This window comes from Corylus avellana, chromosome 4 (assembly GCF_965113065.1).
Source record: "Corylus avellana chromosome 4, dhCorAvel1.hap1.2, whole genome shotgun sequence".
NCBI lineage: Eukaryota > Viridiplantae > Streptophyta > Magnoliopsida > Fagales > Betulaceae > Corylus > Corylus avellana.
In genome coordinates, this window is record NC_142493.1 from 35,641,080 (window position 1) to 35,655,466 (window position 14,387).

The 14,387-nt window shown below is 36.4% G+C and overlaps 1 protein-coding gene across 2 annotated transcripts; it reads right to left on the reverse strand.

Annotated features, from left to right (window-relative positions):
• Positions 1–1,879: 1,879 nt before the first annotated feature.
• LOC132177176 (agamous-like MADS-box protein AGL27) lies at positions 1,880–14,121 on the reverse strand. 2 transcript variants are annotated; one of them, XM_059589420.2, is made up of 8 exons: positions 13,759–14,121; positions 9,839–9,917; positions 7,011–7,072; positions 6,827–6,926; positions 4,188–4,229; positions 2,867–2,908; positions 2,625–2,744; positions 1,880–2,344 (listed from the first exon to the last, which is right to left on the reverse strand). In XM_059589420.2, exons 1-7 carry the CDS (start codon positions 13,941–13,943, stop codon positions 2,628–2,630), a joined length of 627 nt encoding a protein of 208 aa, XP_059445403.2. In that variant the 5' UTR covers positions 13,944–14,121; the 3' UTR covers positions 1,880–2,344; positions 2,625–2,627. The 2 variants fall into 2 exon arrangements, with proteins under 2 accessions (XP_059445403.2, XP_059445402.2); XM_059589419.2 differs by lacking the exon at positions 1,880–2,344 and having other exon boundaries at positions 2,396–2,744; positions 13,759–14,120.
• Between the last annotated feature and the right edge of the window lie 266 nt (positions 14,122–14,387).

The window sequence follows — 14,387 nt, forward strand, 5'->3', positions numbered from 1 at the left end:
GGGAAAATACTTCATTTTAAAAAAAGAAAACAAAGGAAAAGATAAAAATAGAAATAAAAATTATTGCAGTATGGACCACGGTGTCGGTGGTGGCATTGTGGTATGGCAATCCTAGTGGTAGCTGTGTTAGGCCTCTAGAGCTAACTAACGGCCACTGCGAGACTGCTAGAACTGACCGGTGGTCACCAAATCTGTCTGACATGCCCTGGCAGGCCACCAAATTTGTCGGTAGGCTCGTAATTGTAAATCTACTTGGTTAAGTCGTATTTGAGAAAAAAATTCAGCATTTAATAAATGAAAGAATAATAATATAAAAAATTTATCAAACTATTTCAAAACACTTTTCAAAACTTTACTATTGGCACGTGGGTTAAGCAATGACTTGGGAAGCCCAAGGGTTAAGCAATGACGTGGGAAGCCCAGAAAATTCGGTACGATAACTTGTGAACTTGGTGGTATGTTGCTTTAAATTTGAAATGTCTTGTCAAACCCTACCACCTTGGATTCCAAGGACTTCTATCAAATATTAATATTTAAATGTTTGATTTGGAAGAAAAGTGAGCGATTTTATGCTAATTAATTTTTTTAGCACCTAAACCAAATTCATTAATTTAAACACCTAATTGTTGACAAATGAACACTTCTTTCGTAGAGGCATCGAAAGAAGTACCCTTTCATATCGAACGTCATTATTAGAATTTAGAGGAGTGAATTTATTTTAGTTAGAGACAGCTAACAAACTTTTGAATGCATTATGAAAACTGCTCCTCCTCGACAGAAACCCAAGCGTTGTTAAAAAAATAAAAAATAAAAAACACATGCAATGGTCAACTAACGTGAGCTTGCTAATTACCGACTTCTATACTAACATTAACATGATTTGTTTGGTAACTATTTCATTATTTTATTTTTTTCATTAATAAATAACTTCTTTTTTTTTTTTTTGGGTTAAAATTTCAAAATTCGTTTCTAGTTGTAATATCCCACCAATCAATTCCCTTTTCCCTTTTCTTTCAAAATTCTTTGCCAAAAAATATGTGCAAAACAGTTGACTAGTATTGAGAAATTTTTTTGTGTCATTGTGTTTCGCTTCTGTAATGGAAAGTTCTTCGATTTGTTGTAACAAAAAGTCAGACCACCTTGACTTATTTTTTTGGTTTTTGTTTGTTCTGTTATAAGTTTTTCCATATACTAGTTCAGCTACCAAGGTATAAAACCTGACTTTGCCACTTTATACCCCTCAGACAAATTTGATTGATTTTCCATTTTGACCATAGACCGCAAATTTTTATCATAGCCCATATTCTAACCATGCACGGCCCAACACAAAAATGGACCACGTTAAAGCAGTGAACCTTAAAAAGGCGACATATTGCATTACTGCCGTAAAATGAGAGAGAGAGAGAGAAAGAGAGAGGGGCTTAAGCCCAATGAAAGTAAGGCACTGAGAGAGATAATGGACCATAACAGTAGGACATATTTCTATGACACTATTAGGGATTTAGGGATGACTTGTGTTCCTGGATTCAAATTGTGATAAGGCATAAATATGCGATTGTATATTTAACTATAATTTGATCTATTTAATAAATAGATCAAACCTTTCAACTTTAATTCGTTAATTTGAGTAGGATTTGCATGTTATGTCAAAACTTATAAGCTATAAATGTTACATGTTAGGTCGTGTCAAGGCATGGGTACAAGATTATATAACTCAATTTAAACTTAACCTATTTAATTAAATGGGTCATACCCTCAATCATAACCTACTAATTTTATGTTAAATTTGTATACCATTTGCGGGTCATGTCAAAAATGGTTTACTAGAACGTGCAACTGTGACCAGTGCCATTTTTGGTATAGCTGAGAAGAAACTATAGGTCTATAAAGACACTAAAATTAAACTGCTTTTAACACACTCCAAAGGCTACAAAAGTCAGCGAACCTAGTTCTCGAGAGCGAAGAAACCCAATATAGAGGAGAATGTCCGCCACTTGGCGGTGAGGTTACAAAAGTCAGCTTTGATAAGAGAACCTAGTTCTTTTTCACACACACTTACACGAACCTAGTTCTTGAGAGCGAAGAAACCCAATATAGAGGAGAAAGTCCGCCACTTGGCGGTGAATGTTATAATTAAGGCAAATAATTGGGAATGCATGCATTGGCATATGTGTCTTAGAAGAGAGTGATTAGACTGTCAGCAACTCACCTTTTAAGCATGCATGCGGTGCCGCTAAGTGTTCCACATGGATGTTTGCAATCTTCCAAACCCTACTAGTTACCACCACCACCACCTTGTGTTTCCTCGTCTCTGTCGCTCTTCTTTACCACATGGTGTAAGAAACTACATTGCAAACATCTTGGTAAAGGTCGGGTGATCAGATAAACATGTAAGAAACTACAAATGGCATCCTTGAATTATTTTATTGTCATAATAAAGAACCAGAGCACACAAGATTATGAATCACTCGAGCAATGGAGACACACTTAGAAACCAACTTTTAAATGGTACACGGTAGGCTATTTCATGCACTCAAATGTTCAAAAGGTGACCAGTAAAGAGTATCAGAGGCTCCTTTTATCACTGCAGGTTATGTGAAGCACCTGTTGATGCCAGCTCTAACCTGCTATGGAAGCAAACGTAGTGTTGCTGGTTGCGGAGGATGAGGCAAGGGGCTGTTTTCATGTAGACTTAACCCGATCAACACCTCAGCTCTGCCTTCACTATTCTTCATCGCTGCAATCTGTAAGTAACAAACAATCACCCCAATAATGATTTAGTTCTCTTTGTTATCTTGCCACTAGTAATGCTTTAAACAAAATAGTTCAAAAAACTGTGGCCTTTTCTTTTTATCTATGCTTTTACCTCTCTCTCTAATAGCTCGTTTTCTTCTCTTAGCATCCTTTCCTGTTCATAGCAAAGGAGACACAATTGGCCAATGCAATTCATGCTGCAATTCATATATAAAAAATACAGACAGATACATGCAGACAATCAATTTCAGAAACTGAATCATGCTATGCTTTTTATTTCCCAATTTTCTTCATCTTGCTCTCAGTTATCATTTCTGGTGCTTTTCCAAATAAACCAAAGTTCTTGCACTTTCTTTCTTCAACTCTTTTTCTACTAGCTCATTAATGTAGTTGGGATACATGATGATGATGATTTTTGTGTTCACATTTATGTACAATACAAGGGGCTATGTTTGCTATTTCTTACAGATAATTCAGCAGTTCGTTTTTTTCATGTTAAAATCTGAACTGAATGCTTCCTCTTCACGATGTTCTATTAATTGCCTAGGCCGCAGCTTTAAATCCCTAATCCGAAAGTTGGCCAGAGACAGGGTAATCCAAAGGAGTAGGCATGATTAGATCATTTCAGAATAGTGGATCTAATAACAAAACCAGACAACCTACAACAAAGTTTGTTAAAAGCATATCTCCAAATTCTTGGGAGTAGATTAAAACACCAAGATTTTGAACGGTCTGATGGGTTCATGAATGATATAAAGTAGAGGAGTATCGAGAGGGATAATTGGATATACATCTCTATTTTGGTATTCTACTATGACATATTGTAAGAACCATTAAAGCAGGCAAGGTTTCATAGACGGTACAAATGACCCAAAGATTTTGAAGTAGAAGCGCCGGGGGGGGGGGGTGGTTTCTCAAAAAATTTGGGTATGAAGGAAAATAATTTCATTGTATGATAAGCAACAACTACCAAGTGGTCATCATTTCTTACAAAAACCAGAGGAGGCAGTGTTCAAGCCTTACTGATTTAAGCAGCCAGCAAACTGCAGGGTTAGATAAATGTGATGCAGTAAAAGTTGTATAAGATGAAACTTTCTCCCCATATGGTAATCAACGTCTTATAACAATTGACTGTGATCCAGCTGATAAGGGATCTTAATTCATCACATCACATTAACCATTTGGGGACTCACAAAAATATACGAGAAAACTTATCCTTCAAGATTCAAGTGGAGTCCTGATATGGTAATCAATGTCTTAATAAGAAGTAACTATAGTCCGGCTCATAAGAAATTCATCACATCACATTGACCTTTTGAGGATTCACAAAAACTAAGAGGAAACTTTTCCTTCAAGGTTCAAGTTGTGTAATTAACATCAAAAAATGAGGTCTGCAAAGTAAATATCCCAAAGGAGCAATGTCAATTGCATACCTTTTCATGAAGGCTCATTACGGACTCCATCATCAGCTGTCTCTGAAAAAATAAATAACAATAATGAATAGGAATAGCAATATAACTTGTCCAGATGGAATCCTAGGTCAAATGATACTTTCTTGTGCAGGCAGAATGGAGCACAACAATACAAAATAGCAGACAATTCCGTGCTGCATAATTTTCCCGAATGGATATTTGACTTTAGATCCTGAGGACATAGTTTAGTAAATTATTCCTAATGGAACTTATTTAAAATAGGTATTTGTCAGAATTTAATTCTTTTAATCAGTAATACCTGAAAGAATGACCCCAAATGGTAAATGACCATGCCTCAAGAAACGGTGGTCATTAATTAAAATCTCCCCTTTCTCCTCTCCATGAAGCTAATTACTTGTCAAAAAAAAGAAAAAACTAGAAAGACTTAAATACATTATTTTCACTCAATGTAGTTAGCTTAGCCAGACGTACTACCATGACTGAGAAATGTTACCTACAATGATTGAAGTTGCATGTGACTATTAGTGGTTAAATTTTAAAGCTGCAAGGATCCCTTAATATTTACGAGCCGATGCTTTAAATTCGGTAGGGGAAAGAAGTGAAAAATGTTCATATGGTAAGAAATTTTTGATCAGAAAAAAACAAAAGTCCCCAGGGAAGAATCTCTGACCCACATTCCTTATGTTTCAATCGTTAACTAGATAGTAGAACAAGCCTAAGAAGAGTTACTACAGTATAAAAGCCAGAGACATTTGGCTAGACTACAAAGAACAGATTAACGAAGAAAATTGTTGAAGACTATATAAAATGCCCTGGCTTCATGTAATCACAGAAATTTCAATAAATTATGTGTACAAGAATATTTGGAACAAGATAGATCTGGCAACATGACTTCCTATACCTGCTTATATCTCAGGGTGTACTCATGACCTTGCTCAAGATGATGGAGATTTTTTTGAATATAAGAAAACAAGTGGACAAGCCGGTAGAGTTTCCATTGTGCATTGCAATATCTGCCTGAACCCTATGGTGCTGCTAAATAGAAAGCCATGCACCCCAACACAGTGTCTGGAATCTGACTTTCTAGGTTGAAGCAAGACACAAATGCCACATTTTATAGCAGACTTGTAGTAGGATTTGTCTAGAAGAGTCCTTGTAGGAGTCAATAAGCTTTGATGAGCAATTGGTCGTTTAGAAATTTTTTTATAAAACTAAATAAGATGGTGTGAGCAATAGTTTAGTTGCAATAGGGTTAGATTTAAAAGATTGTTTTGGTGTACGAGTTTAGTTTCATTTGCCATAAAGAGTAGAAGATTGAGATAAGATAGACAAAGTATTTTGTAACCAATTTGTCTTATTCTCCCGTCCTAAGTGGAGTTAGTTCAATCATTTTCAGTGTGCAATTATCAGTTGTCCATTAATTGGTATTAGAGCCAGCGATATCCCACACTGATCGTTTGAAACGACTCTTGGAGCATAGCGTTGATCGTTTAGAGCAACTCTTTGAGCACATGTTGTAGCAGCTTGCAACATCACGTACCGAGTTCAGAAGTTTATCCTTGAGAGGGAAATGTGCAGAAGAGAAGACAAGGGAGGAGAAAAAAACCATAGGAGGAGAAGACAAAGATGAAAGATGAGAAACAACCAAAGAAGCCTGTGGAGGAAAAGAAGGCTCTGATGTTGAAGCAAGAGTGTCGCCTCCACTCCACGGAATTGGCATTGGCTAGGAAGAAGAAGAGGAAGCGATATTACCTCTTGAGGATGAGCTAGCACCTCTGTGGAAAAAGATGAGGAGTCACAATATTGTGAAACAAGACAAATCCAACTTTGTGACTGAAGCTCTTGAAAAGATTGAGGGCAAAATCCCAAAAATTGCAAGGTCCCACATGCATATGAGTTAGCACATGCAACACAAAAGCAGGAACTTTTGGTGGAATTATATTATACAGAGCTTCAATTGTTCGGGGACTAGCTCTCATTGAAAGAGAGCTGGTTAGTGGATATCATACAATGAGGGGGGGTATTTGGTTTGGTCTTGTCTACAAATTCATTCTTTGAACCTTGAGGACAAGGCCATAAGATGTTCAGCAGCAGATATTGACAGAAGTAGGTTTGGAGTAGGATTTGTCTAGAAGAGTCATTGTTCCTTCAATAAGCTTTGATGAGCAGTTTGTTGTTGCAGTGGTCTAGTTGATTGTTTAGAAGAGTTTTATAAAACTAAATAAGCTCTTATGAGCAATTGTTTAGTAGGATTAGGATTAGGAAATTGTTTGAGTAGGAGTTTGGTTTCATTTTCTATAAAGAGTAGAAGATTGAGATAAAATAGGCAGAGTATTTCGCAATCAATATGTGGTACTCTCCCCCTAAGTGGAGTTAGTTTAGTTATTTTTAGTGTGCAACTATCAGTTATCCATCAGCAGCCACTATTCAAAACTAACAGAACAGTTGAAAATCATATGGTACTACAAGTACAACTCTTAGATAGAATAGGATGAGAAGAGTGATAATATAGCCCAAATCTGGACATTAATGAGTTTTATGGTTTGCCAGCATTCCATGTTCTAGATGCAACACTCAAGGGTTTACATAATGTAAGAGTTTATAATCTTCATTGAAAAAAAGGAAAAGACAAAACTGACCTTTCTAGATCTCGTGTATGTAAGTGCAGTATTAAACTTTTTTTCCAGCTGCGCAAGGTCAGTCACACTCAACTGCTCAATATTTGGCCCTTCTAGCTGCCTAAGGATGCGACATTTTTTGAATCCATCAACTATAAGCGATAAGCATTTAGGAAGAGCAAATATATAAGGAAAGAATAGTTACTTTTGTACTAGTTTTAGTAGCTCCACATGTGATTCTTGATTTGCATATTCTGGATGGTAGCTCTGTTGACAAGAAACTTAGCAGTTAACCATTATGTATCAGAGACAGCAGTCCTTGCAATAATACGGTACATGCCCTCCTTGCAGGGCAAAAGAAGAATATTACACCAAATTCATATATGCAGCGACAGAAAACATTTTTTTTTTTAAAAGAAAAAAACAGAAAACTTTTGCATCACTCTTTCCCCCCCCCCAAGAAAACTCAGCATCACCGTCACCATTATGATGCCACAGCTATTCCCAATGAAGACTTCCATAAGAGAAGTTCGCTTGTTGTCCAAATCTAGTACTGATTGACTGTTTTCTCTCATTAAGTGGAGGTTCAAATACCAAATACATGTTAGTCAGTGACAGCAATCTATTATGTACAAGTCTCAAATTATTAGTCATGCTTGATCTTAGAGAGACCTTAAATGTGTAGTTGATACAATTTCCATATAAAATACGACCTATACTCCCATCACCATGATGACAAATAAGATGTATTACTAAGAAAGCCAAAAGGGACATTACACAAGTATGGAATACGTCAAATAAGTCTACCACCAAAGACATGCCACCATTTAGAACATCGAGGGTCCATAAAATCAAAGAAATGGAGATGGGACATGGAGGGCCCCTTTTGTATATCAAAATCCAGAAAAAAGGTATCAATTTGGAAATACAAGGTTATTGATCATCTCACTAGTACCATTAAATCCATCTCTGCACGATAACAAGGCTCACTAAATGCATTAATAGTCTAGCAATTTTCCTAAGTTTTGCCTGAGCTCAAATTCCACCTAAACTTAAAAAGGGCATGTCTTTACACGCATATGAAATATGCATTTTGGACAAGGTCAAGTAGTTCTCCCTGATCAGACCCAACACTTACCCTGAGCTAGCAGTTTTGCCGTTCTCAACGATTACACATGGATTCAGAGGGGATCTAACAATTAAACTTCCTCTGATTAATTATCCGAAAGTAGCTCCTTGAAATATCAGGATAATTGCTTTGGGTATTAATGTATTTATAAGTTTTGTTTCGCAAGCAATAGAAACTGTTTTAGGAAACAGGGGAAGAAACTAATTTCCAGTCATTGAATTTCATTAATAAATTATTCAAATGGATTTATTAAACATTTTGAGTTACCTGATGCAGAATTTTTTTCTCAATCAAATAGTCGTCTAACTTCGAGACTGTTGAAAGAAAGAAAGAAAAAAGAGAGATGTGGAGAAGTGAACTGTATTGTTTTGTGTGTTCTAACTATACAAGGAGTATGTCTATTCATATACTCAAAGATGACCCACTGATACAATGTACAAAATACAAGTAGTAATGAGAGTAAATATCCTACATAATTAAATTATAAATGAGGAAAATATCATGAAATTAATTACAGGCTCAAGCCAAGAAATCTCTTCTAATGTGGGCAATTATATTAGAAATCCTAAGGATATTCTAACTTCCTCGCAAACACAAGTTGGTGCTGTAAAAATCATTTTGAGTGTGGAAACAAGCGCATGAAAAAGTTGAGAAGGATGGGTTTTAGAAAGAACATCAGCTAATTGATCAATAAAGGCAATAGGACAGAGGCAGGGAGTTCCATATTATAGATGATGATGCGCAAAATGGCAGTCAATCTCGTAAGTTCATGAAAAACATCATTATGTGTGTAATCTGAATGGCATTCTGATTGACATAGTAGATAGGGCAGCTAGTATTCTGCGATACACCCATGTCTCGTAGTAACTAGTGGAGCCATAAAAGTTCATAGGTGGCGTCAAGTGCACAATATTTAGACTCAGTACTGGAACGAGCAACTACAAATTGTTTCTTCATTGCGTCAAGAAATGAGGATGATCAATGAGGCCACCTACCCTATCAACATCAAAATACATTCATAGATAAAGGATGAAGGAGATGAAAAATGAAGACTCTGGAAAAGGGTGCCTTTCACATAGTGGAGGATCCAAGAATAGCTTGGTCATAAAGTGAATAGAGCGTAGTGCAGTCATAAATTGGCTAAGTGAACCACATAGGCAAGATCTGGTTGGATGACTATGAGGTAGATGAGACAAACAACCAGTTGTTTGTAGAAAGTAGCATCAAGAAGTAACTCACCATCAATAGCCCGAAGTTTGGTGTTCGACTCGAGAGGACTGACAACAATTTTACTGTTCGTTAGCTTGACGTAGTAAACAGAGCATAGTATGGTCATAAAATGAACAGAGCGTAGTGCAGTCATAAATTGGCCAAGTGAACCACATAGGCAAGACCTGGTTGAATGACTGTGAGGTAGATGAGACATCCAACCAATTGTTTGTAGAGAGTAGCATCAGTAAGTAGCTCACCATCAATAGCCCGAAGTTTGGTGTTCGACTCGAGAGGATTGTCAATAATTTTGTTGTTTGTTAGCCCAACTCATGAAAGAAGATCAGAGGCATATTTGGCCTAAAAGAGAGTATTGCTCTTATGTTATAACTATACAAGGAGTATGCCTAGTATAATTCGTTAAAAAAAAAAAAACAGAGTAGGCCTATTATAGTGAAAGATGGCCTGTTGATACAGTATATGGAGTAAAAATAATAATTAATGAGAATAAAGTCTCCTACATAATTACATTAAAAAAATAAGACAAATATCATGATATTAATCATAGGCAACTAGGGCAAGAAATCCCGTCTGATGCAAGGCAATTATGTTAGAAATCGTAAGGATATTATAACATAAGTACAAGAAATCCCGAGGATATTCTAATAGAGATGAATGAAAAAGTAACTACTTACTTCTATGTCATTAAGACCATTGGATGTCTTCATTTCTTCTTTAAAGCGACTCCGGTGACGCTCAAGGATCTTAGCCAAGCTGAATAATAAGAACTAGTTACATAAACCTTTGTAATTAGAAATTAAAATGTAGATATTATTGAATTACATTGAGTAAAAAGGAAATGTAGATTCTAGTTTACATAGATATTTTGGAAAATGAATTGCTTTTTGTATTAAACAAAAAGATATAAGAATAAAGAGACACAAAAAACATTTATAATCTTTTAAAGAATAATAATATTGGGCCTTCAACATATATGGTACTCCTCCAAAATCTCTAATAGGATTTTGGTGAAGAAGTGAAACTCTTTGAAGAACTCTTCAAAGGTAAGACACTTCGGAGCAGTGAAACTCAAGAAATTACTCCGCTATAGAAGATAAAATTACAAATAATTCAATTTACAAAATATTTGCAAATAACTCTTGTACCGAACTTGTTTGCTCCTACTGCGGTAGCTCCAAAACTCTGATTGTAACACCCTAATCCCATATTGGGAAGAAGAGGAACAGCCCACATAGAGTAGGTGGTCATGAGTGCTAAGTTCCACATTGCCTATTATTAGGTAAAACTGGGCTTTACAAGGAATTCTAGGGAAACTGCAAAATTGACTAGTCATTTTTGGGTGATAGTGCATAATAATATTGGAACTTCATTATATGTACTCCTCCAAAATCTCTAATAGGATTTTGGTGACGAAGTGAAATCTTTTGAAGAACTCTTCAAAGGTAAAACACTTTGGAGCAGTCAAACTCAAGAAATTACTCCGCTATAGAAGATTAAATTACAAATAATTCAATTTACAAAATATTTGCAAATAACTCTTGTACCAAACTTGTTTGTTTCTACCGCAGTAGCTCCAGAACTCTAATTGTAACACCCTGATCCCATATTGCTAAGATGAGGAATAACCCACATAGGGTGGATAGTCATGAATACTAAGTTCCACATTGCCTAGTTACTAGGTGAAACTGGACTTTATAATGAATTCTAGGGAAACTGCAAAATTGACTAGTCTTTTTTGGGTGATAGCGCAAATGTGGCTATCGCTTTTTCCTGGGTCGTTACACTGATCAATCTTCTCTATTTGATTTTCTCTTACGCTCAGAAACTCCAGGGGTTGAAGGTTAATGGTTTTCGGGTGTGGATTATCAAACTACAATAGAGATTTGGAAGAAAAAACTTAGAACTCTGAGTTCGCTCTTGGCTCACATAAACATCGGCTTCAGCCACCTTGAAAGTCGTGCATAGTAATCCTTACATACCCTAAGCCAATATCTTAGTTTTTTGTCCAAATCAAACACTGAAATGTGTGATTCTTATGGCAGTGTTTAGACGGATAAGTAGGCTCATTCGGACTAGGCTAGGGCTTCACAATTTATATCCTAGTGGCGGTCATACCTGCACCAAACAGGCTTGAAAACAACCATCTTGGGACTCGTATGATCTTCACCTTGTCTAGACCTATAGTAAATGGCCTTGCAAATGAGCTTATCAAGAGCTTCATATAATCCGAACCCGAGGCTTTCAAATTTACTTTTTAAGAGTACTAGCAGCAGATGCCCTATATGTCATTCTCTTTCTTATGTTTAGGGAAAATTTAAAAATTAAAAAAAAAAAAAAAAAAAAAAAAAAACCACAAAAACCTACTCACATTAGATTCCCTACATTTAACCAACCCTCAAGGGTTGCTACAGTATTTTCCAATGTGTAGGGAACCACTTTATACATTATTTTAATATAAATATTTCTCTTTCCTCTCTCATCTTTCATCTTTTTGTCTTTAACTGGGGATTGTGTTGAGATTTTGTGAAAATAGTGAGGGTAAGTAAGAAACTTGTATTTTGTAAAGAAATAATATTTTAATGATATAGGGAAAGGTAAGGGAAACTATTGTGAAATATATTTTCATAGGGAATGAAAAAGTAGTTTTGTGCCCTAAACTTGGGAGAAATCAAAGGGAAGCTGCTGCTAGTGCTCTAATATGGCTCGTCTGGACTCCTATCAAACGAGGTTCTCAAGGGCTTCTTCAATTCAACTCTTACGTGACTCGTTCAGACGAGTACCGAACGAGTGTCTCAGTAGCTTCTTAATAACAATACTTGTCCAGACGGTAGCGACCAATATACTGAATGAATTCCTCGGTTCTTCATCATTTTGATGGATTTTAGCAATCATACCCAAGTGCAAGCTACCCCAACCAAATTGCACTTACATACAATAATTTTTGGCATCAAATTGGCCAACAAAAAACCTAACATCAACAAATGGCAGAAGAATCAAAGCTTTAGTGATGCAAATCTGGACCCCTTAAGCTCATCTAGACTCCTAATGGGAGTGGACAAATCACCCCTATAGGACAAAGAGATGCTGAACTGTCCGATACTAAGTCGATGGTGTTGGCGTATCTCGACAGAGAATATCATTGAAAGAATAGAAAGAATCAACATGATTAGGCACAACTGGGGCAATATTGTGCGGTGTGCAGTAAAACGGGTATAACATTTGCTACAAGTATAAGAATCGCGCATAAGGCCTCAATCTAAAAAGCTCTTTTCGGCGCACCAATTATGAAAAGCTCTTAAGTGAGCATTATTTTTGGACTCAAATCCGTTGTTTCCCCCCTGAATTAGAGTTTCAAAATATTTTTTGCAATTTTAGGAAATATTTCAATTAAAACCTTATGAAATATTTTATCACCGAAATCCTTGTTTTGATTTGCAGTTTTATTTTTCAGAATTAGACATTTTTATCATTTTTTTGTAATTTTTGGACCTTTTAAGCTATTTATGCCTGACTTGTGGGCTTAGTTTGACATTCGAATTTTGAGTATTTTTCATAGATTATCCTCTTTTTACTTGGGGATTTAGCTCGGGTTTGTTCTCAACCCTATTCGACTTTCTTTTCCTTTCTGAATTACCTTATAACCTTCTATTTATTATTCTATGTTGTTAGAGCAATTCTTATTATGTTCAGCATCATTTAGCCACCCTCAAAGACTATTAATTAAGGATGGTTCGGTCAACCACAAGGAGAGCCACTCCTTTTGGAATGCGTTGGCTAGTTCTGTCTCATCATTCTTATGTGCAGTCGCGTGTTAGGCATTGAAAACAACTGACAAGAGCTGTTGGTGCTTAGCACTAAAAACAACTGCCAACAAGGTGGATCTTCTTTACCAGTTAGCTTGATCCAATGGGCGATCCTACCTAGCCCCGCCAAATGAAAGATACGTTCTTCGGGTTTTCTAGTATTCAGCGTCTTTAAATGCAAAAAAAAAAAAAAACACGATTGCCAATATGAGACAGAACATACAACATCTAATTACGAGGCTGACGGCCTACATTCTGTAAACTACAGCTGGAACCTTTAATGTCTACAATAGAACAAATATATAAGTTTATGTAGGCGACAAACTTGGGAGAGAGCAGAGATTCCTCACGAATGTAACAAAAGGCACGTGGAGTGCAGCGGAATCATGACGAAACATAACAAACCAGAAGCCATGACAAAAATTAAGGAAACCCTCTAAGGTTGTATCCCTCGGACGTCCACTAACAAGTAGTAATCAAAAAACTAGCAATAAACTAACATTAGCACCACATTCAGACAGAAAGGATGAATATAATAATCAATTTAAAGAAGATCAAAAAAGTTCAAAGCGATTTTTTTTAGTGAACTTAAATACGCAGTTAAACATTATAAACAAGAATAAAAATGCATAGAACATTTTCAGTGGAAGTAGAGAAAAATGGCTTTGGAGCTTCTCTGTTGTTTACGTTTCCTCGATTTCAAAAGCTCAGAGGAATAGTTTCGGACCAACTAAACAGAGTGTAATTGAAGCGTAAAAAGAATACACAGAGAAAAAAGAAAAGCAAGTTGCCTGTTGCCGCTACAGAACTCGTAGAGCTTGCCACGGCTGGAGAAGACGATGAGAGCGACCTGGACGTCGCAGAGAATGGAGAGCTCGCGAGCCTTCTTCATCAAGCCGTTTCGCCTCTTCGAGAAGGTCACCTGGCGACTGCTCTTGTCCTCGATCCGCTTCAGCACCACTTTCTTCCGCCCCATTCAAAGCCCTAATTGCTCTCTCTGTTCCGTGATTTGTTTTTTTGTCTCTCCAGTGTCTCAGTCTCGAATGAAGATTCCGGATCAGAGCGGATATTATTTATAAGCAGAGAGAGGGAAAGAGATGGGATGGTGGAATTAGTGGAGACTCAGACGATTACCATTTGACACGTGTTCTTCCATGCGCATGTCTTATCTCGTTGCGGCTGCCTTTGTACGCGGGCAGTCCTTTTCTTTTTCTCCTTTTTTCTATTTTTGGGTCTATGGTCTATCGTCTAGAATAAGAAAAAGCTCCTATCTTAACGGACTTTGAATATAAGAAAGCGATAAACGACAAATTAAATTAAATTTAAAAAAAAAAAAAAAAAACAGGAAAAGAATAAACATTTACGTTGGACTAATCAAAGTTTAACCAAATTTTAATTACAAATTTCGTTATTTTATTGT

Bases quoted from the DNA above. Each gene is read 5' to 3' on its own strand.
- LOC132177176 (XM_059589420.2), bottom strand. From the start codon at position 13,943: ATGGGGCGGAAGAAAGTGGTGCTGAAGCGGATCGAGGACAAGAGCAGT. The intron at 7,073-9,838 runs GTAAGTAGTTAC...TCTTGTCAACAG, and splicing joins ATGGTCTTAATGACATAGAA to AGCTACCATCCAGAATATGC. The intron at 2,909-4,187 runs GTATGCAATTGA...TGCTATGAACAG, and splicing joins TAATGAGCCTTCATGAAAAG to GAAAGGATGCTAAGAGAAGA.